The sequence below is a fragment of the Pteropus alecto genome, unplaced genomic scaffold, assembly GCF_000325575.1.
Source record: "Pteropus alecto unplaced genomic scaffold, ASM32557v1 scaffold10, whole genome shotgun sequence".
Lineage (NCBI taxonomy): Eukaryota > Metazoa > Chordata > Mammalia > Chiroptera > Pteropodidae > Pteropus > Pteropus alecto.
The window spans coordinates 3,098,527-3,122,095 of NW_006431210.1; the positions used below are offsets into that span (position 1 = coordinate 3,098,527).

General features: G+C 42.5%; 1 protein-coding gene across 1 annotated transcript in view; it reads right to left on the reverse strand.

The window, feature by feature from the left end:
* Window positions 1-17,910: 17,910 nt before the first annotated feature.
* EOMES (eomesodermin) overlaps window positions 17,911-23,569 on the reverse strand; it is a 6,177-nt gene continuing 518 nt past the window's right edge. The window contains 6 exon segments of the mRNA XM_025038991.1: window positions 17,911-19,803; window positions 20,593-20,654; window positions 20,740-20,898; window positions 21,303-21,424; window positions 22,068-22,222; window positions 23,211-23,569. The exon segment at window positions 23,211-23,569 is cut by the window's right edge and continues 69 nt beyond it. Of these exon segments, the coding sequence (XP_024894759.1) occupies window positions 19,065-19,803; window positions 20,593-20,654; window positions 20,740-20,898; window positions 21,303-21,424; window positions 22,068-22,222; window positions 23,211-23,569 (1,596 nt within the window). The 3' untranslated portion in view covers window positions 17,911-19,064.

A 23,569-nucleotide genomic window follows, 5' to 3' on the forward strand; every position in this document is an offset into this window, starting at 1 on the left:
AGTCCAGTTAAAATATTGTCTTATCCTTACAGTCTTCTAGCATCCACCAGACCTTAGTGAATCCTTCCTCATTTGAATTCCGGAAGCATTTGTTATTAATTGGCAATTATTATCTCTGCTTTTTTGTTTCTAATATAGTCACATATCCTCTCTCTTTCCACATCGATTATAATGAATCTCAAGGTTAGGAACCACATGTAATGCACCTCTTTGTCTCAATGCTTTGTACAGATTAGGGTTTTAATAAACATTTGTTAATGATACACATAAAGAGCTGCAGTTGCCATGATCCAGTTTTGTTATTCCATCTCAGCTACCCCTACAGCATGCCCAATATATACACACACCTCTAACCAAACACATATCTACCACGTACACATTCCTCCAAGCAAGCACATATACACATGTAAATAAACCAAAGCATACATGTGTAGTGAATTCACTGATGTGCAGTGAGCTCCTTCTAGTGTATTACCTTCAAGACCCTGTTTGGGAGAGAACAATTCTAGCATCTGAGTTCCTTAGAATTCAGTAATGGCTGGACTACACTGAGAGAACTATTCGGTTCCTTCACCCTACCCCAACTGAAATTCAAAAGAGTGATGAGGGAAAAAAAAAAGAGCCATGTTGAGGTGAAAAGAGAATCTGAATAATACCCAACCCAAATGACGGCCTGTGTGTTGCTAACTAGCTCCAGAGTAAAAACAATGAGATGAATTTTCGCTGCATCACAAGTACATGTTAGAGCAGACACACAGTTGCACCCAGGCACAGGCCCTGAAATAAATTATGTAGGTCTTGTAAGGAACAGGATCTAGGCGAGTGAGAATTTTAATAGCAATGCAAAATGTGACTCAGGCCTTGGCTCTGCCCCTCAGGCATTTCCAACTCGCTGACCTCGCTTTCATCATCACTCTCATGCTGGCAGCTCGGAAAAGGCGTCTCTGGATGAGTTATATAAGGTAATGTCTACCAGCAAAAAAGATGGGTTTAAAAAAAGTTTTTTTTTTTAAAGAACAGTCAACAGGCAGGAGCACTCAAGGTCCAGAAGTCACTGAGGGGATACTGTTTCGGCAGCTACTGCCATCGCAGTGACTATCAAAGAGACTCTTCGTAGGATTTCACGAACAGTAACAGAACAGCCAGCCTTTACTGGGTATGTACAACGTGCAAGCACCACACGCTAAGCTCTTTAACAGGTCCCCTCACTCAACTTGTTCCCCACCTATGGATTCCATCCTTTTAACTCCTTACTCTCTGTGAAATAAATGTTACCCACAGAAACAGCTTTTCTCTTTTCCTGGCAGGAAACCTTAAAATTACAAAAATCAAAGTGCCTCCTGGTTCCTAAGGACCTCAAGTTCCCACTGTGTAAATAAAGGCTTTACGTGACTTTTGCAGAGCAGCCTAAGTTCCTGGCTCCCAGGGCAGAGCTTCCTTGGCTCCCTGGTTCTCTCCATGGAATTCGTTCTGAGTAGCCTGTTTCCACTAACTTATGTAGTAAAACAGATGAGGATGTGGGGTGGATCATCAGAATAAAGAACTGAGCTCTGAGAAGAGCTCAGGGTTCTTGGAAGAAATAGAACAAAAAGAATGTCATATACGTTCAAATGACAGAGGCATGTCTGAGGTGCATAGCCCCAAGCAGGCTGCAAATAGCATCTTTGCATGAGAGTAGAGACAAACAATAGGGGACTATTCTTTCCACCTAGATTATAGACATTTAGTTTCCAGGGTTTGGGTTTTGGTTTTTGCTTTTAATTTTGTTTTTCTTAAGCTATCTCTACTCTCAGTTCTGGAAAAGAGAATGACACCTCTTTCTTCACCCTAACTGAACTTAGAGACTTTGTGATCGAGTTTAGCGATAAGCTACTTAGAAAAGCCTGTGGCAGCTAGAAGCTCAAGGCTTCCAGCATCTTCAGAGAGGCAGCTCATGTAGTAGCCAGGATCATCTTTCTCCTCCTCTCCCCTCCCCCACCGAATCCTAGTAGTTTACAGTATGAATCAGGGCTAACTAGACTGACAATTACACAGAAACTGGCAGTTGCCTCACCCTGTTGGGGCTTGTCAGGGAACACCAGCTGCCTGTTGAGCACGCTCAGCAAGCCAGACCTCAGCTGACTGTCCCATAGCTCTCACTTGGAACTTTGCTACAAGCAGATTGCATTTGCAAGCACTTGAGCACAGTGGCACCATCGTAGCAACACACTGCCTCATTATTCACAGCACCAAGCTTGGGAACTCCAAGCCACCAGAAGAACTCATCCTATTTCCAAGCCTTCGTTACCATCTCCTCCTGACTCTAGTGTCCCCTGGTCCTTAACTTAAGTGGCTGGAGATCTTGGAAAGAGTCAAGGAAACAGAAAAACAACTGTCCCTGAGTCATCATTTTTTTTATTTTCTGCAATAAGCAGAAAGCGATCACCTGGGATGAGGTGCTCTAAGGCACACATGAGATGTTTTATGATCTTCTGTCTAACCACTTGCCTACCGAGGAAATAAGATCGTCCACGTTTTAATTTTCAAGGGAATGTTTGCCCCTAGCTTGTGGTTCTTCCTCCTTGAGTGGTCATCCTTATTTTTTTTCAGAGAAGAAAGTTGTGACACAAATCTGCCCTCTAGTGGGTGATAAGAAGAATTAAGCGTGAGAAAAAGAGTGAGCCCCCAGAGAAACGGGATGACTGAAGCTCCTGAATTTCCCAAAATTGACTAGCAGACTGAGATTTTGTCCGTATTGCTCACATTGAATATAGAGACCACGTCTGCCCACAATTATTGACTTGTTACTCAATAAATGTAACGACTTATGGGAGAGTAAAGAAATGATATTAAGAAGGGGGAAATCATTGGGTTGGAGTTGACTGTGCATGGCACAAGAGTCATAAGACATTAGGTCACTCAATCCTCAGTTATCTCATAATAATAGTATCTATATCATAGGAGTGTGGTGAGAATCAAGGACATTTTGGAACATGTTATTTGGGCTAAGATTGCTCTTCAGGGACTCAGACACATGGCACAGTGTTTAAGCATCTGAATTCAGCAGTCCAATTGCCTGAATTGAAATGCAGCTCTGCCATTTATTTGATATATGATCTGAGGTGTGTTTTCTGACTCTCTCTGCACCTCAGTTTCCTTCTCTGTTACCCAAAGATAACATATCTGCCTCACAATCATTTTTAGCAATAAGTGAATCAATGTTTGCAAAGTGATTAGAACAGCGTCCAACACATTGCAAATATTTGTTAAAAATCCATCATATTTCACAGTCAAATGAAAAAGTGTGTATTAAGCACCTATTACACGCACCATACAAAGTCAGAAGCACAAAACTGTTTTTAATCTAGCCAGTGGATAATAGTAAAAATAGCTAAGATTTATTAAGTATTTAACTAAGTTCCAGGGTTAGAAGCACTTCCTGTGTATTTCACTGTTTGATAGTAAACAGCAGCCAGATACAAAAGAGCACACACTGTAGGATTTATATATATGAAACTTTTGGAAGACTAAATTGTAACCTGAAGTGATAGAACACTTTAGAGGATGACTTGGGGCAGAGTGTGGGGCCTGGGATTTGACTGCTGAAAGACAAAGAAATCTTCTGAGGTCACAGAAATGCTCTACATCTTAACTGGATTTGTATATGTTCTTTAAGATTCATTGAACTGCGTACTCAAAGTGTATTCACTTTATTTATGCAAGTTTTACTTCAATAAAGTTGCTTAAAAAAAGAAACTTGAGAAACATATGAATAAATTGAAATGTATGGAATTTAGTTGAGATTAGAAAAAGGTTAAAAAAAAAGACTGTCCAATACTTATAAGAAAATATGTAGCCTTAAATGCTTTTATCAGTAAAAATTATGATGTGACAATAAATGAACTAAGTAGGCATAAGAAACTGTAAAAAAATATAAACACCAATTTAGGAAAATTTAATCATAATAAAATTATAACAAACAGAGAAAGCCTAAAAGCTGGTTTAAAAAAAAAAAAAAGACTTAAATATTAAATCTCTAGGAAAACAGAAAAAATTAAAAAGACATTAGAAATTATAAAAATGCTACAAACACAGGTATATCGGACTATAAAATGGCTGTAAGAGATTACTGAAAGAAATGAATGATTTTTAGTAAACTATCACTAGAATTAACCCAAAAAAGAAGTAGACATTTTGAAGCAATTATGAAAGACAATAAATGTACCTCGATGTTCATCGCAGCACTACTCACAGTGGCCAAGACATGGAAACAACTGAAGTGTCTTTCGATAGATAATTAGATAAAGATGTGGTACATATATACAATGGAATATGACTCAGCCATAAGAAAAGATGCAATACTGTCATTTGCGACAACATAGATGAGTCTTGAGCATATCATAATAAGCAAAATAAGTCAGATGGAAAAATCAACAACCATCATGTGATTTCACTCATTTGTGGCATATAAAACTGAAAGCAACAAACGAACAAGACAAACAAACAAACAAAATCTCATAGACACAGACAACAGTGTGGTGGTTACCAGAGGGAAAGGGAGGGAAGAAAGGGTATAGGGGGTCAAATGTATGGTGGCGGAAGATTTGACTTTGGGCGGTGAACGCACAATGCGATATACAGATGATGTATTATAAAATTGTACACTTGAAAATTGTGTAATGTTATTAACCAATGTCACCCCAATAAATGTAATAAAATTTTTAAAAAATGAAACAGAAAATAAAAGAATAACATGATGGTCAGAAAACCGCCAGTGCATCCCAGATGCTCCCAATTGCCACAGCCTCTCCCTTGTAGAGCCCCTGGATATCTCCCCACCACACACACACACACACACACACACAATTCATCCATCAAAGGGTAATGCCCAGCACAGTGACAGGCCACCCGCTTTAAAGCATCTGACTGCTCAGTGCCTACCTTACCATATCACATTACCTGTAGGAGCACGTCTTTTTTATAACAACCTCTGCCTGGAAGTGAATTTCATTTTACATGTAAACACAAAAATGGCATGGTTTTAATAATTACCGAATTTTTAGAAATGTGAGTACTTAAAATAAACGGAAGGTTAAATTTCGTTTGGATCAAAATGTTACTGAGTTGTTTTCCATTTCAACCACACACTATTCGAATCACCAGCCCACACACTTGTATCAGTCTACTTTTGTTATAGTCATATTCAGATATTTCTACAAGTAGTTAAATATTTGACTACTCCTGTTTTCTAGCAGGGTTGTGTCCAAGTACTTTCTTAACAAAATTCATAGTATTTTATTATGAATTACTTTTTCAAATGTTTCTTTTATATTCCAGTTGATCATATTCACTTTATAAAATTGTGAATATAGACAGTTATCTTATCTATGGATTTTTTTTGCAGGCAGGATAATAAAGAGCTGTAATCGACTGAACTGTGTCATCACCCCCACCCTTGCCCCACCTCCAGCTCACACACACACACACATACACACGCGCGCGCGCGCGCACACACACATCCATATGTTGAAGACAACCCCTAGTGTGATGGGATTTGAAGATGGGGCCTCTGGGAGATAATCAGGGTTAGATGAGGTCATGAAGGTGGGGCCTTCTTATAAGAAAAGACACCAGAGATACTAGTCTGCTCTCTCTTCCTCTGCACACAGGCACCTATGAAAGGCCACGTGAGCACACAGCAAGATGGCAGCCACCTACAAGCCAAGAGAAGAGGCCTCAGAGTGAAACTCACCTTGCCAGCATCTTAGTCATAGATGTGCCAATCTCCAGAACTGTAAGTAAATTAATTTCTATTATTTAAGCCACCCAGTCTGTGGTATTTTTTTTATGGCAGCACAAACAGACTAACATAGAGAGTGTTATAAAATATTATTCTAAAAAGGGATGGGGCATTAGGACTAATAAGATTAGGGACACCAATTTCACACCAAGGCTGTTCCCATAAGATGCCCATTCAAAAAGAGATCGTTCACTTTCGGAAACCTGGCACCTTTGTACAGCATCCAGACTTTCTCGGATGTATAGCCTCTTCCCTATTTTATTGTGTCTGGATTACCTGATTTTCTTACTGGGAAGCTGAAGTAGAGCTGATCCTTTCATTGCCTTAATACTGCCAAGTGCAGGCAGGAGACCTAAGTCCAGCCAGGTGGAACTGCCCTTCCACAGCTTTGAATATTGAAAAGGCTGATGCATAAATGGAAGAAAATATCAAGTAGTGTTCTAGTGCCACTCCTGGTTCTTTAGCCTTTGTCAACATTCTTCCAATAAATCGTCCCTGTATTTTTAAGACGACATTGTTTTAGAGGTCCTAACTAAAGCAGTAAAAAGAGAAAACAAAATGAGGGTTACATATGGTAGAAATAAAGACACAAGCAATCCTTTATTTGTTGATGGCATGATGAACTATCTAGAAATCTTAAGAAACTTTATTAAAAAGTTCTAGTGTAAACCAGAGAGTTTGGTAAGAGAGCTGAATACAAGTTATAAAATGAAAAATCAAATAAAAATTACAAAACTTACACAAAAAAATCCATATAATACATAGGAAGTTTAGCAACAACAGATTAGGATATAAAAAAGAAAAACATAAAATATATTAAAAGATAGAAAATAAGAACTCAGTAAATAGACATGCCATCCTAGATGAAAAGGATTAAAATCACAAAAAGATACATTTGATTGAAATTAATATAATTAAACAAAACAGCCTGGTGTTTTTTCTTCTGAGACAGAGTAAGGACAAAGGTGTTTTTCACAGGGGCTGCATCAATTTAGTCTTTTTTCTTTTTCTCTTTCACTTTATAGTTTCTATTCCTATGCCTTTAATTTCATACACATTTTCTTCTGCAATGTGTTATATACTATTAACCTCATTCAGTGTATTTTTTCTCATTTCAGACACTATAGTTTTCTCCTCTAGAAGTTCAATTTGGTTCTTTTCTAGTATCTATGTTTTTCCATGCTCAATCTTTTTCTAGCTTATTGAACATATAACTGCTTATTATTCTGTTTGTTTTTCAATTACTCTTGACATTTAATATTATGTTAGTCTCAGGTATAAAACACAGTGGTTAGACATTTACATTACTTATGAAGTGGTCCCTTCAATAAATCTAGTATCCACCCGGCACCATACGTAGTTTTTATAATATTATTGACTGTATCCCTTATGCTGTACCTTACATCCCCATGACTGTTCTGTAACTGCCAATTTATACTTCTTATCCAGATCTTCACCTTTTTCACCCAGCCTTCCAACCTCTTCCCACTTGGCAAACATCAGTTTGTTCTCCATACCTATGAGTCAGTTTCTGTTGTGCTAGTTTATTTTGTTTATTTATTTATTTATTTAGATTCCACATATAAGTGAAATCATGTGGTATTTGTCTTTCTTCGTCTGGCTTATTTCACTTAATATAACACCCTCTAGGTCCATTCATGTTGTTGCAATGGTAAGATTTTATTCTTTTTTTATTGCTGAGTAATATTTCATCGTATATATGTACCACGTCTTCTTTATTCAATCGTCTATTAATAGACAATTGCTTCCATATCTTGGCTATTGTAAATCTGCAATGAACATAGGGATGCATATATCTTTTCCAATTAGTGTTTTGGATTTCTTTGGATAAATACCCAGAAATGAAATTGCTAGGTCATAACGTAACTGTTTACAATTTTTACCTACTAATTCTATAATATCTGTCATTTTGGGTTGGATTTGATTTTTTCTTTTCCTTATTGCAGGCCATGTTTTCCTGCTTCTTTATTTATCTGTTTTTTTTTTTTTTTTAATTGGATGCCATAAATTGTAATCTTTTTCTTGTTATGTGCTGGTTATTTTGATTACTCTAAGTATAGTTGAGCTTTCTTCTGGGATGCTGTTAAGTTTCCATTTTTGCTTTTAAGCTTTATATTAGGTGACACTGGAACAACATTTAGTCTAGGTCTCCTTTAGCCCACTACTGAGAACTGAGACAAGCCTGTTCTGAATACTCTTCCCAATACCCCATGAACCACGAAGTTTTCTACTCTAGTTAGTGGGGACAGGAACTCACCCCAACCAGTGTGAACACTAGGTATTAATCCTTCTCAGCCGGTAGTTCTCAACTGGGGGCAATTTTGTCCCACAAAAGACATTTGGCAATGTCTAGAGACATTTTTGGTTTTCACAGCTCAGAGTGAGTGTTGGGGCGTTGCTACCGACATCTAGTCGGTAAAAGCCAAGATGCTGTTAAACATTCTACAATGCAGCTCCCCAAATAAAGAATTATCTGTCCCAAAATACCAATAGTGCTGAGGTTGAAAAACCCTACCCCAGCCTACCCCATCTCGGTGGTTTTTTCCTGGGCTTTGGGTAGTTTCTTCATATGCATGTGCCAATCAGCATTCATAAAGCCAAGGGGGACCTGATCGAGTTCTCTGGTGTTTCTCTGTGCAGCATTCTCCTCTCTGGAACTCTGCCTTGCATTCCAGCTGTCTTAACCTCCCCTAACCTCACAACTCTGTGTCCTCGACTTAAGGAGACTGCTGGGCATTGTCTGGGCCCCCACCTCCATCCCATCCTGAACTGCAGCCTGGAAACTCCCTACGCAGTAAGTTGGAACAATCTTAGGGCTCTTCTCATTCATTTCTCTTCTCTAATGGATTGCTACTGTACATTGCCTGATGTTCAATGTCTCAGAAGGCAATTTTTCTTCTATGTTGTCTAGTTTTCAGATTTTAATTAGTTTCAAGTATACAGTACATTGGTTAGACATCTATATAGTTAGTAAAATGATCCCCCCAATTGCTCCCTCCCTCCCCTGACCCTCCACTTAGCCAATGTATTAATGCTAACCGCATTCCTTATGCCATGTTCCCCATCCCCGTGACCATCCATCAGCTACTAATTTGTACTTCTTTAACCCTTCACCCCATTCTCCCAGCCCCACAAACACCCCTCCCCTCTCTCTGTCATCAAATTGTCCACTATGTTTGTGAATCTGTTTTTGATTAGTTTGTTCTTTTAATTCCTTAAATTCCGCTTATGAGTGAAATCATATAGTGTTTATCTTTCTCTATCTGACTTAAATACCTTCTAGGTCCATCAAAGCAATATCTTGTTCCATTCCCTTCCTTTTCATATGTAGGGGTCTTGTTTTCTTATCCTTTCAGCCACTCTATCTTTTAGTTGGAGCACTTAATTATTTTCCATTTAAGGTATTTATTGAAAGGAATGTAGTTGTTACCTTTATTACTGTTTTTGATTCATTTTTTTTTTCCTTAAAGAGGTCCCTTCAACATTTCCTGTAATATTGGCTTAGTGGTGATAAATTCTATTAGCTTATTTTTGTCTGTCCTTCAACTCTAAATGATAGCTTTTCTGGATAAATTATTCTTGGTTGTATATCCTGGGTCTTCATCCTGTGAAATATTTTTTGCCAAGCCCTTCTGTCCTGCATAGTTTATTCTGAGAAATCAGCTGCCAGTCTTATGGGTGTTAACTCTTATAAGTAATTATTTCTTTTTCTCTTGCTGCTTTTAATATTCATTCTTTGTATGTAAGCTTTGGCATTTTAATTATGATGTGTCTTGGTGTGGGCCTCTTTGGATCTCTGACTTTTGGAATTCCCTGAGCTTCCTGGGGGTTTATGTCCATTTCCTTCACTAAGTTAGGGAAGTTTTCTATCATCATTTCTTCAAACAGCTGTTCAACATCTTGATTTTCTTCTGTTACATGGATCAGATGAATATTTGGAGCCTTAATAGTGTCCCATATTCTCCTTAAATTATTTTTATAGTTTTGGCATCTTTTTTCTTTCCATTCTGATTGAGTATCCTGATTGGCTTTTCTGTCCTCTAGATAGGTCATTTGATCCTCTTCTTTATTCATTTTGTTTATTCCTTTGTTTATTCCATTTAATATACTTCTCATCTCAGATAATGTGTTCTCCATTTTAGACTGGTTCCCTTTTATAATTTCCATTTCCATTTTTATTGCTTTGTTGAAGTTCTCTACACTTCCCAAAAGTTCATTGAACATCTTTATAACTAGTGTTTTGAACTCTGCATCTGATAGATTACTTGACTCCATTATATCTGGATCTCTGTTCTGTTGTCATATGGTTTCTGCTTCTTTGTCTTCCCATTTTGGCCGCCTTTCCGTGTCTGTTTCTATGTACTAAGTAAAGCTCCTATGTCTCCCGGTCTTATTAGTGCGGATTTGTGAAGTAGGTGTCCAGTGGCACAGTCCTGAGAGGGGTTCAATTGCAGGCCAAATTTAGCCCAAGCCTCTACTCCTCCAGGGCCACCTGTTAAGATTCAGCAAACAATCCACAGATGCTATGCTTTTAGTTGCCTCAAAGGCCACACCAGAAACCGAGGTCAGCTGCCTCCACCAGCGTGAGTCTCAGCAAGGAGCACCTGACTCGCTGAGGATACACCTGGATGTGGCTTGGGTAGGGCCCAAGTTGTGGGAGGCGGGATTTCAGGGAATCTTCTGGGCAGAGTGACCTCTGTTATCCAGTTTGATGACGTCACAGCTATGGCGGCGCTGTGTCCACTCACTGGGAGCAGGGAGAGCTCAACAGGGCACAATGGATACCTCCGGCATGTCCGTACAGAGCGAGTCTCACCTCAGCCCTCACTCAGACAATGTCTCCCTGTAAGACTCTGATGCCCCTGCGCACAGCCAAATCAGTACTGGTGCTCAGATCGAGCAGGTCCGTCACTGCGAAAATCCGCTGGCTGATGCGGCCCCCTTAAGAAGCGTCTGTCTCTGCCGCTGCCGCTGCCGCAGCCTCCATCTCACTCAGCCACTCTAGACCGGGCAGCCCTGTGTCCTCACCCATCCTACCTTCTGCCATTGCAGGGTGCTTTCTTGGATTTCTCCGTAATTATATGATTTGTTCATCTAGATCCCAGGCGATTTTTCCCTGCTGCTGCTCCTTGTTTCCGTCACAACTTTGATTTGGTTGCCAGAGAGATGAACAGAGCTTCTATCATCTATGCCATTTTTTTCTCTCTTTGTCAACAGATATTAGATCACCGGTGTATTTTTAAAAAGATGTAACTCAGGAACCGCCAGATGGAAGAGATGCGTAGGGCAAGGCCTGGTAACAGGGTGTGGAGCTGCCAAGCTCTCAGAGCGCCACTATCCCCAAACCTCCACATGTTGACCAACTTGGAAGTTCTCCAAATGCAGTTCTTTTGGGTTTTTATGGAGGACTCATTACACAGGCAGGAGTGATTAAGTCATTAACCATTGGTAATTGATTCAACCTCTAGCCTTTTTCTTTACACAATCTGTTTTGATAGCTCTGAGCAGAAGGGTCTCTAAAAGAAATATTAGACACCACCATATAATTTTATTCTAATCATATCTTGCACTCCGTGATCTCAGCTTAATGATATTCAGCTCTAGAGCACAAATACATACCCACACATACAAATATGTATACACATTTTTGTATACTAACTCAGGTTTCTCTGTGCTTTTCTGTAATAGCTATGTGGTCTCTATCTGCAGTCTTCTAAATATTAGTGATGAGCATAGTCTAATTAGTTGATTAATTAGATCAATAATCATCTTTTTAGCACAGAAAATACACTGACATCCTGGAAGAAGTAAAATGTCAAAGAATATATTTGGATTTTAGATTTGTAAGATAAAGATAAAACCTGCCTGCCAAGGTTAGAAAAACTAGCAAATATTTTGGGTGGGGGACATATATTCTATAAATTCACTACCTCAGAGAGGAGTATAGGTCAAAGTGCAAGAAGAAGAAGATATCACTTTATGACAGGCTTAGATTTCAGAAAAAAATAAAGGAAAAGAATGATTAATCATTGATCCACTTAGATCTCAAGTCTTGTTCATCTCTTGAAAGACAACAGAAACAATTATAAAAACGATGCTTTAGAATTTAATGTTTCCATGACTGAATATTTTACAGGCCTCTAAAATATTAATGTTTAAAGTATAAATTTATACTTTATACCTCATAGGATGCTGCAGAACCCATGGTACACTGCAGAACCAGTGCACCCCTCAGCGGGCATGGCACCCTTGGGAGCACTGTGACCCTTGGATCTGCATCTGTACAGTGGCGTGGACAGAGCTAGAACAGTCTCTAAGGTGCCTTCTGGCTGTCCAGTTCAGTGGCTATAGGACTGATGACTGGTTTGGTGGCTTAGGAATAAGTCTAATCAACAAAAGGCCATGTTCCCAGGGCACTAAAATTGGGATATTACAAGAAGAAATGGTATCAGTCAAAGACAGACTGCTGCAGCAGACATTCTGACTGCCTGTGGTCTGTGGAATAGGTTACAATTTGGTGTCTGGAAAGGGGAAGGGGACAGGATCATAGCAATGGCTTCTACCTGTTAAAATCTGCCCTTGTCATTCTTAGAATTACCATGATATTCTATTGCCAATTCCATTCCAGTTTCAGAAGTTTGGGGCTGTGAATTGTGGATAATTGGTGGTTCCATGGACTCTCCCTCACCTCTTCCCTTCCTCAGATCCCCTCTTCAAATCTCCAAACTAGGTAGTAAGAAAACACTTTCTTTACTTGTCACGGATGAAATCTCCACCTCCCAATAACAACTATAAAATTATTTGATAGTTATTTTTATCACTTACAATTTTCATATGATACTCCTCTTTATCAATTCTGAAAATATGTATTTTAAGAGGATTAAGAGACTGATAATTTGCTACAGGAGTAGAAAAGAAAATAGAAACATGCTTTATCTCTTTGTTATGCATTAGTTTAATATGATTTTTTTTAACAATTTGTGTATAGCAAACCATTTCAATAAATGGTTTATCATCTGATAAATCTTACAAATTTATGTGCTTTGTGCATTTTCTCACTCGATTTTCTATGGCCCGTGTTCTTCAGAAGGCCACAGCTGTTTTCCTGGGATGATTCGTAAAGAGCAGAGGCCTTAGCTTTTTGGTTCACTGGGTTTAATGTCACATTCAAAGTGTCATTGAGACTCACTGTCTCAAAGAGATTCTGCACCTTCATGTTCATCACAGCACTATTCACAAAAGCCAAAACATGGAAATAACCTGTGTGTACATCAACAAATGAATGAATAAATGAAAATTTATTCTATATGTAGATATATATATATATCTTACACAGTGTTATATGTCAATTACTTCTCAATAAAGCTGGAAAAGAAAGTCACATGTTAAAAAATAGTGTCATTGAGTAAAACTTTCTCATGTATATGTAATCGATAATAATAACTGTATTACAATTGACCTTCTTTGTCAAACGCTTAGTGGAATAATGGATCTAGTTGACAATCATCAGTGGACAATGGCATGTCCCAAGGAGAGACATTTGAGACATCATGAATCACCTAATGGAATAGTACTACTTATGTATGAATAGTGTTGGCAAAAACAGGATCTGAATCAGATCAAGTCTTCATATCTAATTACCACTTTGTTGGAAATTCAAGAGTCAGAGAATCATGTTATCACCACAGGAATGCAATCGGCAAAATCCAGGACTTGGAAAACTAGACGGAATAAGTGGTTAGACTTCTTCAATACATTGCAAAGAAGAATAAAAGAGACGAGCAAGGGGAAGAAGTGTAGATTCAGAGAATTAAGTGACACAACTAAATGTGCGGGACTTGCTTGGATCCTGATTCAAAAAAACCAACTGTAAAGCAAACAAACAAGAGAAACAACAAAAACTTCATATATATTTATACACATATATATTAAATATAAACACTATATATATTTTAAAGAATCATGTCTTTTAGGGCTGTATATGAAAAAGGACTTATGTGATTTGTGGTGAAAAGAATTGGATGAGATTATAGGATGAAACAAGAGCTTCCATAAGTTGATGGTTGTTGTAGCTGCATGTTTGAAACTTTCTGTCATTATTTTTGAATTAATAAAAAATCATTTGCCAGTGCATCTGAGTTTACCATCACATATGTTATAAAATTAGTAATCAATAATAATGCCTATTAATACTTAGAGCTACTCGACAGTTTACAAAGCAGTTAAGTTTATAATCTCATTTCTTCCTCCTGGGTACTACTTGGCGAGATAGGTGTTGGAATGATCACTTTACAGATGAGGAAATAAAGCTCAAAGAAGCCACGTTGAATTGCAGCTAATAAGTGGCGGCCCAGGACTAGAACTTTGAGTCTTAGAATTCCAAATTCCGGGCTCCTCCTCTCACATCAAGAAGCTTTAAAAAGGAAGAGTGGGAGTGGGACGAAGAAAAGACGTTTTTACAGAACGCTTCGGGACCTGACAAATCAGCGACTTCTGAAGGGAGTGGAACGCAGCCCTATTAGGCTGGGAGATTACTCGATGTGGCCAGCAGATGGCGAAGGCTGCTCGCGGCCCAGAGCAGAACCTGGGCCGAAGCCCTGTGCGGAGACTGCTGCGAGACCCGAAGACCAAGGTCAGGGCGCCGGGTCCTAAAAAAAAGCCTAAAGTGACCAAAGTTACTATTTGAGCCTTGCTGCCTCCATAAGAGCTTGCAGAAGGAAGTTCGGGGCTTTTTAAGGAGGCGGGATTGTTGGTGGTGGGTGGTGGTAATTAAAGTTGGGGGTTCACGCCCTGCTGCCTAAAATAAGCAGTGACCCGCGCTTCAGGGGCTATCTGGGACGCAACAGAAGCCGGAGCTCTTCCGGGACCATTGCTGAGGGCCTGCTTCCTATCTGGCGCAGCTTGCCCTGGTGAACTCTGTGCGCGTCCTCGGGGACACCCAGAAGATTCCTAGGGCCGAAAGGAAAAGGGGGAGGGGGTGAATGGATCGCCAGGAGTTTTCTTTTAAGCCGTAATAAGGTGGTCACCAAGGTCAGAGTCCCCATGATATTAAAAAATAAAAGTAACTTCAGGCTGCCCACGAACCGCTCAGCTCATGAGCTGGAGAGGAACTCCAGCCCATTCCGGGTTCGCGCGGGCGGGAACCCTAAGTGTATGCTCTGGGCCTGGGTCGCAGTAGGGAATTCGATCCTCAGCGGAGACATACACAGGAGGACGGATTCGGCGGGTTCCAGTCCACCTGCGGAGCTCACGTACTCGAAAGCCTAAGCTCGTGGGATGGGGGATATAGATATGGGGATTTCATAGAAGGGGACTCAATCGGGTTCACCAACAGAGTTTTGCAAACTGCCTTTTAGAAAGCCACCCGACGATGCCGAAATCTCCTCGAGGTAAATCTTAACTTTTGGAGTAGGCGTGAGGCGGGGTGGGGGACCACGCGGCGCTGGCGGGAAAGAGGAAGGGCGCAACGTCCAAGAGAGTGGAAAATGAGTGATTTTAATTTTTGTCCCAACTGGAGGCTCCGTATCGATTAAAATCAAGAAGCATGCAGGAATGTTTTTATTCCGAGTATTTCTATGACACCTACAGAATTTTTAAATAACTTGCGCACACATACCATCCTGCTTCCCCGCCTCCCTTGTTGGGTTCAGAGGGAAGTGAGAGACTGCAGAGGGAAGGGAAGACCGTGAGTTTAAAGCTAACCAACGATAGCTGGAAAGGAAGCCGGTCTGGAGCCTCCACACTCTCAATTGCGGGTTGGGTGATGCGTTGCTGCGGACTCCGGGCGGGCTCCCAACCTCCGCCCTGGTTCACCCACCGAGAGTTGGGCGCGCTAGTCTGCAGCTGCTCCCTCCTCCCCATTTCTTTTCTGACTCATCCTGCCTTTCCCAGCGGGCGGGTCTCCACCCCACCACCACCCCCAGGATGGCTACCCAACGTCCCAGCAATTCTCACCTTTAGCACCGATGAGGGGGGGAAAATCCTGGGGCTGCGGGGGGCGAACACGTGCCGGGGTGGGGTAAGAGATGGAGAAAGGTCCTGCTCCGAGTTCTCCCCAAAGCAGAAAAGACTTCCAGAGGTTACGGGTGGGCTGCTATTTTTCGTTTGCCCTTTTTTTAAAACTCTAAAAACCAAAAAGTGGCAATGTAAAGGACACGTGTGGAAAATGGCAAACAGTGCTTCCAGTTCAAGAGTCGGGTCCTTTTTGAACTTCTTTTTCCTCTTTCGTTGCAGTTTATTTACTTGTTTTATTGTATATTTTTGTTTGGGGCAGGAACGGAGGTGGAGCGAACTCTGGCGAACCAGCAGACCCCCAAGTCCGTGTCTCCAAGCTACGCAAGGAACACCGCCTGCGCGGGCGCAAACGCTGGGACCCTGGCGGAGAATGTAAACAAACAGGGCGCCGAGCCCTTGATCTTTATTTAAATAGAGGCTTATTTATCGGTGTCATCCTAGGAGGATTAATTAGATACATCTCTTCACAATTTGGTGTCTGACACTCCATCTTAGGAATGCCTTATCACAAGGTGTTAATTGGGGCCACTCAGCTACTAACGTTTCTATTAAACACTGTGAGGGACTTTTCACAAGTACCAGGTTCTTTTTACTGTACGGTGCAAAAATATACAGGACTCGAAATAGACTGGGGCCAGAGTCGGCTTTATCCCGGCGGTGATTAGCAGTTTCGGGCTTTCTAGAGGGCAGAACAGGAGAGAACACCGTTTTGAAATTCCATCGCATCTCCCAATATGCTATAGTTCCTCGGGGAAGGGAAGGGAGGACGCGCTGACCAGGTTAGGGGGGTTAGGAATCCTCTTCTCCGAGTCTGCATCTGTCATCTAGAATATGTATACATTAACCACACTTCAAATCTTTCACTTCCAGCTGCGGTAAAATTCAGGGAGGCTTTGGCAAAGCGTTTTGAATTGTCTGGGTTGGAGACGCTGAGCTAGAGTCCGAACCCCCAAGGTCACGGCGACGCGAGAACTCGGGCCCGGGAGGGTGGAAGGAATGGGAAACTGGGGAGAGGCGAGGTACAAGCTCCGAGAGGCCTTAATTGGGCGCGGAAGAGGAGGTGGTCCCAGCTGATTGCTCGCCTCCCAGCAGATAATCCTCTTAGCAGCTGCATTTCCGCGCCACACTGTTAGCCGAAAGATCCTCCCGGCCAGACCTTTACCCCGGGAGGGTCAGGAGGGGGCTGGAAAGGTTTGCAAGCTGGGCCAGAAGCTGTCTGCAGATAAGCCTGGCGGGACGTCTGGCAGTGGGACAAAGGGTCCTCCACCCCACTCCTTGGTTTAACTCTTCGGTGAGCTCAGGACGCCGCCAGGGGATAGGGTGGCCTTCGCCCTCCTGGGGAATGAGAGCCAAGTAAACCGAGCTAAAAGCAAAGCGAACCACTCCCGCGCCGCTGTTTGCAGAGGGGAGGTGCGCAGGACTACTGGAATCCTCTTTCGTAGACGCCGCGCGGGCTCGATAGCCGCAGTGTTTCCGAGTTTGGCTGCGGGCAAAGCGCCCGGGCCAGCCGCTACCGAGCGCACTGCATGCGGCGGGCGGGTGCGCGGGAGGCTCTACATATTAGAAAGCCGCAAGTGGGGGCAGAAGCTGAGCTGCGGACCGCCAGCTCCCCGCGGCTCCGCGTACCCCCGGAACTCGTGGGCGCTCAGAGGGCTGCGGGGGTTCCCAAGGAGCCCACATGGGTCCCTGGATGGTTGGCCCCAAATAAGCCTACGAAAAAGCCCAGAAAACTAAGTGGGTGCGGGCCCCGCGGCCCTGGACTCCAAGGGCTGGGGACAGACGTTTTCCAGCCTTGGATTAGCCTGATGGGCAATCTTGAATCTGGGCAAGCCCCACCCCCCAGCATCAATACCCATTGTCCAGACTTCCCAATGGGGTGAGAAAATAACCCCATTCACCTGCAAGGAAAAAAGAAGATAAACAAAAGCATCCCCCCTCCGCCCCCATGACTACCAAGTCCACTTAGATTCTAGAGCCTTCCATGGGGGGAAGGGGTTGGTGGGACACTTTATGCTGGAGAATGGTGCAGGAGGAAGCAAAATAAGATGTTTGAAAGAAAGATTAAACCCCACAATACAGAAGACAAAGCTATGCCTGTTCCCTTAATGAACCACATTTATTAAAAATGACTAAGACTGTACATAAAAATCCAAGATCTCTAAAAAGCATATAGGAGCTGTGGCATCAGGTTTTAGTTTCTTCACACTACCAAGTTGGGTACTGGGGGTGGCGAAGGAAGAGGATGAAAGAGGAGTTTTCCTTAGACACGGTTCAAGTTAGTACAGAGTAGCTGAATACATTCTTAACTATCTAAGAAGTAAACAGAATATTCCAAATACGGTGGGGAGGAGGAGAGAAACTATTCCCCTGCCCTGCAGCTGTTGTCAGGTGATTTGCAAATTCTTTACAAAGCCAAAGCACCAATTTTACATAATCTCAGACACCTATGTAGACTATTTGTACAATATATTCCACATTACAGTGTATCTAAGCACACACAAATGTACACTTAACATTTTTTCTTTACTCCTTTCTTTCTCTCTTCCTTCCTTTTTTTTTTTCCCTTTTCTTATCGACTCCCTCCCTTGCCCTCTACTGAGTCCTGTAAGCCACCCCAGCAGAAAGCAGAGGCCTGCAAGTGAGCAATCCTGAACTAGGGCAAACATGGCTTGTTTTGAAAAGCTTGGGGGAAATCAAAGCTAGGTTAAACCAGCACCTTCACAAAAGTTTTTTGCCTCCCAGGCCTAACATCTTTTATCCCTAGCAGATAGGTAGGTAACAGCAAAAAGTCCCCTGTTGAAGCTTAAGGCCTGGCCCTTCTCTTCCAGAAACAAAATACTTTACCACTCTGGGCTTCTATTCGCTTACAGATTTAAAAACAGAAATAAGAACCAAAGCTTTCAACTGAATTTGATAGTGCTCAGCACTCAATCTTCACAGCTCGTTTCTCTGAATGTTTAGTGTCTCCAATAAATAAATCCAGAACATTGAATAATCTTCGAATTTTAAAACACTTTAAAGTCCTCCATCGACTTTATTTTTAAAAGAAAAATAAAACACTAGGCTTGTTTCAGTTACCTGCAGCAATCAAAAAGCTTTGGCACCTTCTTTTAGAGAATTGCACAAAACGGGATGCATCAAGGTGGAAGGCAAACATCTTTTTGGCAACCTAGGCAAAGAAGACAACAAAAAACACCACCAAGTCCATCTGCAAAAAGTTAGCTCATTTTTATGAGGTTAAAATAACTCTTTAGGGAGTTGTGTAAAAAGCATAATACCCCCCCATGCCTTTTGAGGTGTCTTTACTGTACTCTTCAGTGTTAATGTCCTCACACTTTATGGAGGGAGAATTTTCATTACTAGAGGTGCTGGGAGACAGCCGCCTTCGCTTACAAGCACTGGTATATACCCCCGAATCATTGGAATCAAGAGACTTGATGGAAGGGGGCGTCTCTATCCAAGAAGAGCTGATTTCTTCTTTGACTTTCTCCTTGGAGAGTTGATCATCAGAGAACACAGGGGGGCTTGTTCTGGAGGTCCATGGGAGTCCAGCTGCCATCTTCCTCTGATAAGAACCTCGACTTCCCCACCCTGCCATTGTAGAGAAGGCTGGGTCAGGGTAATACCCCAGGGCATGGGATGTCTGGAGGGGTAAGGATTTAATACCATATGGGAGCAAGGTGCTCGAAGTATATTCAGACTCATAGGAACCGATGTCTAGTTTGTTGGTCCCAGGTTGCTGGACAGGCGTGACAAGCCACCGCTGGGGAGGGTTGGCCACCTCTTCGTTCTGTTGGGGTGAAAGGAGGCCGTTGGTCTGTGGCACGGTTCTCTCGCCATTATAATATCGGGCTTGAGGTAAAGTGTTGACAAAGGGCTCCGGGAAGAAGGACTGAACGCCGTACCGACCTCCAGGGACAATCTGATGGGATCTAGGAGAATCCGTGGGAGATGGAGTTAACCTGTCATTTTCTGAAGCGGTGTACATGCTACAATATAAAGAGAAACACTTAAAAAAAAAAAAACCCCTCATGTTGTCCCCAAACAAACCAAATTCCCAGAAATGAAAAAGGCTGGCATACTGGGCTCTGTACTGGGAGTGCTGGTCTGTTAAAGTGGGAGTGGACGGATGAAGGTAGGAGTTGGCACTGGGCTATTTGAGCAGGATCGTTGGCTCATTGGGGAAAAATTCCAACCACATAAGAAGTTTCCTCTCAGGCATTAGGCATTTAAATTATGGAAAATCCACCTTTGCAAGTCCTAAGATTTGAGGAACTCAGAGCAACTCTCCCTTGTCAGTGTGATGGGAGAAATGCTGGCTGTGGTGTGAGAAATCTCAAATTCAAAATGCATTTGCAGGGCTTTCCTGTTGTTAATGCTGTGAAAATTACATCCCCTTAGTTTCAGTTTTTTCTTATGTTAAAAAAAAAAAAAAAAAAAAGGAGGGGGAGTAATAATAGCTGTTCCTGAGAGGATAAAAGTTGGTTTAAATGGAAAGGAAGGTATGTAAATACAGATTATGAAAATTTCAAATCTCCTCTAAATGTTAAAAAATAAAACCTCATTTTAAAGCTCTTAACATTTCTTTAGAAATTAAAGAAACCCTTTTGTGAAAATTCTAAAGCAAGATTAGTTAAGGCAAAAAAAAAAAAAGTAATATAAATAGGTAAAAATCTGAAACCTGAAACATCTTCCTAGAATGTGTTCTCAGGAAAGTGTTTGCTTATGTATGTCCTGTTCAAAGATGACATACAAGTATGAATAAAAGCTGTACTTACGAATCGTAGTTGTCCCTGAAGCCTTTTGCAAAAGGGTTATGGTCAATCTTTAGTTGAGTTATCTAGATAGAAGAGAAAAATCGTTGTTGAGTGCTTTATCATACCGAAGCTTGCTTTAGAGAATCTTGGGACATTTGGGACACTCACATCAGTGTTTTGGTAGGCAGTCACGGCAATGAACTGCGTTTCTGAGAAGGTAAAGGTCTGAGTCTTCGAGGGCTCATTTAAGTCCTCCACACCATCCTCTGTAACTTCGACAATGTGTAATCGTGGTTGGTACTTGTGTAAAGACTGTAGGACTATCATCTGGAAATGGTACAGGAAAAGAGTGGCTAAATCAAAAAAGTCTCTTAGAAGCTCAACAAAAGTAGATTTTGATAAATGACGTATTTTTGAATAAGGTTTCTGTTTGCTCCCCACCAACAACTATCTTTTTCTATTGCCATTTTTGAAACTTAAAACATAGCTGGGTATGTGTTTGAGAAATACTCTTTCCTCTTGGTTTCCTAAGTCCCCAAAAGATTTCAGTATGTCTGTTCCTAATAGTCAACTCACTGTTATTGAAATGAAATAAGAAAATGAAAACGAGAAAGGTCAAAAGAAACAGGTGTGCAAACAAGTAACACTGTAAATATAAATACAGTGAGGAATATGGAAACTCGTTAGCAAAGAGATCAATAGCCAGAAGAGACCCCCTCCTGTCACTCTACCTGAGTGTTGTTGTTATTTGCGCCTTTGTTATTGGTGAGTTTTAATTTCCCAAAGGAAATCTCCTGTCTCATCCAGTGGGAACCAGTATTAGGAGACTCTGGGTGGACATACATTTTGTTGCCTAAGAGAAAATGAAACAAAACACAGAACCCAAGCATATAGGGCTGTTTACAAATGGAGGGTAGAGGGTAGGGATGCCTGTTACTTACTGGCAAGGTTTAAGAGCAGGACTTACAGCACAAACCTCCCCAGCTCCAGCTGCTTAAGAAGGCCAGGAGACACCAACTAGATTCCACTGATACCCCCCAATCCCCAGGGCCGGTGCTTCCAGCCTTCCTCTTCAAGGCACTCATCTTAACACTACCTCAAATAAAAAAGAGCCAACGTGAGATGTCTTATGAAGTTCAAATAAAGCCTGAAGGGCAACATCTGATGGAAATGGTTAGATTTTAATGGGTGGGACTCATTGGAAAGGGCTTTCTCAAGTAAAGATTAGAATGCCAGTAGCCCTTGACACCGGGAGAGTTTATAATTCTGTCCTCAAATGTAGGAACTGGGATGAGGTGGACTAGAGTTGAATTTTTATGTATTGGTAGGCAAGAAATCTGACTTAGCAATTCTCTCCTTCGGTCAATCAACACAAAGAAACTCATGCTAACATCGCTAGATGGATGGAGTGGAGGGAAATGCTAGGTTTACATGTTAGTTGTCTGAGTCAGGGGTTCCCCAGCACTCCTCCCAGCCCGGACCTTCTCTTTCCTCACCCTGCATGTTATTGTCGGCTTTGCCGCAGGTCACCCACTTTCCCCCCTGGAAACGCCAGTGGTTCGGGTCCGCCAGCACTACCTCTACGAATACGTTGTAGTGAGCGGCAGGATTGAGTCCGTTGATGTTGAAGCTCAAGAAAGGGAACATGCGTCTGTGCAAGGGAACAGAACCAGGATAAGCGATTTAATCCGGATGCCCGAGAGCAGGCCCGCACTCGGCCACGCAGAGTCGGAGGACAATATTGAGAAGTCTACAGAATGAAAAGAATACTACCGGTAGACAACGTGGTCCTTACTGTGTAAAATATTTTTGAGTTGGCAACTCTTTGAACATCCCTTTTCGGAAATAATTTCCAAAGCCAGTATTGCCCAAACTCACGCGCTTCTGCGCCCTCCCCGCTCGAGTTCTCGACCATCTTAGATGCTCATTTTCTTTAACGATGTTAAAAAATCATTAATTTTAATACGTACAAGTACCAGAGAACATTTGTTTTTGTCAAAAAAAAGTATTTTTTCCCCAATTCTACTCGTAAAGCTAAATGGCTGCTTTGAGAGCCCCTCTCCCAGCTCCCACCCCTCACTTTTCGAAGAAGTAACCACTGTTAGCAGTTGGATGTGTTACCAGAACTTTCTCATCCCCAAATCCCAGACAGGTCTGGCTCTAGGGCCTAACTACCAACCCGAACCAACCCTCCGATGCCGGCGCTCTGGTCCTCACTCCCAACCTCCGGTGGCGCCCCATGGAGACCCTGGCGCCTAAAACGGCGGGAGCTCATCTACAGCGCTCAGCGGACCAACCCTTGCGCCTCTTCCCATTCGCGATTCCTCGCAGGCAGGCCGGAGCAGCGTGCCGCCGAGCGGGCGGATCTAGTGAATCCAGCTTTGTGGAAAAGCCCCAATTTTCATTTCCACCACCTACTCGTCAGTCCAGGTGAGGGTAACGGGACGGAGGAAGCAGCCGTAACATTAGCAACCCGCACAAACGGCTTGTGAGCAGATAGGGAAGGACAAAGAATTGGAAGATGCGGCGTCTCCACTAACTGCGCGCAGAAAAACACTCTCCAAGCAAAATGTAACCCCGGCCTTCCCCAGGACCACTCTCCGCCCCCGCGCCCCAGGACCCCTCCGCGCTGCTCTCACCTGCCCTGTTTTGTAATGATCATCTCGGTTTGGTGGCGGTGGAATTTGAGCCACAGAGGCCGGTTGCAAAGGTAGACGTGGGCACGTAAACTGGAACCAGAAACCTCCAAGCTCCCCCATCCTCCGCAAGAACCCGCGGCTGCCGCGCCGGGGTACGGCCCATAGAGCGGAGCCCCCTGGCTGTACTGATAGGCTCCCGGGCCACCTCCCCCGCCGCCGCTTGCGCCCGAGCCACTGCTAGCGCCGGCTCCCGGGCCGAACTGCGCCCTCCCGGGTGGGCACACGGCCGCGGGGAAGCCGCCGGAGGGCAGCATGGAGCCATAGGGGTAGCGCGCCCCGTTGGGAGCCGGGTACACAGA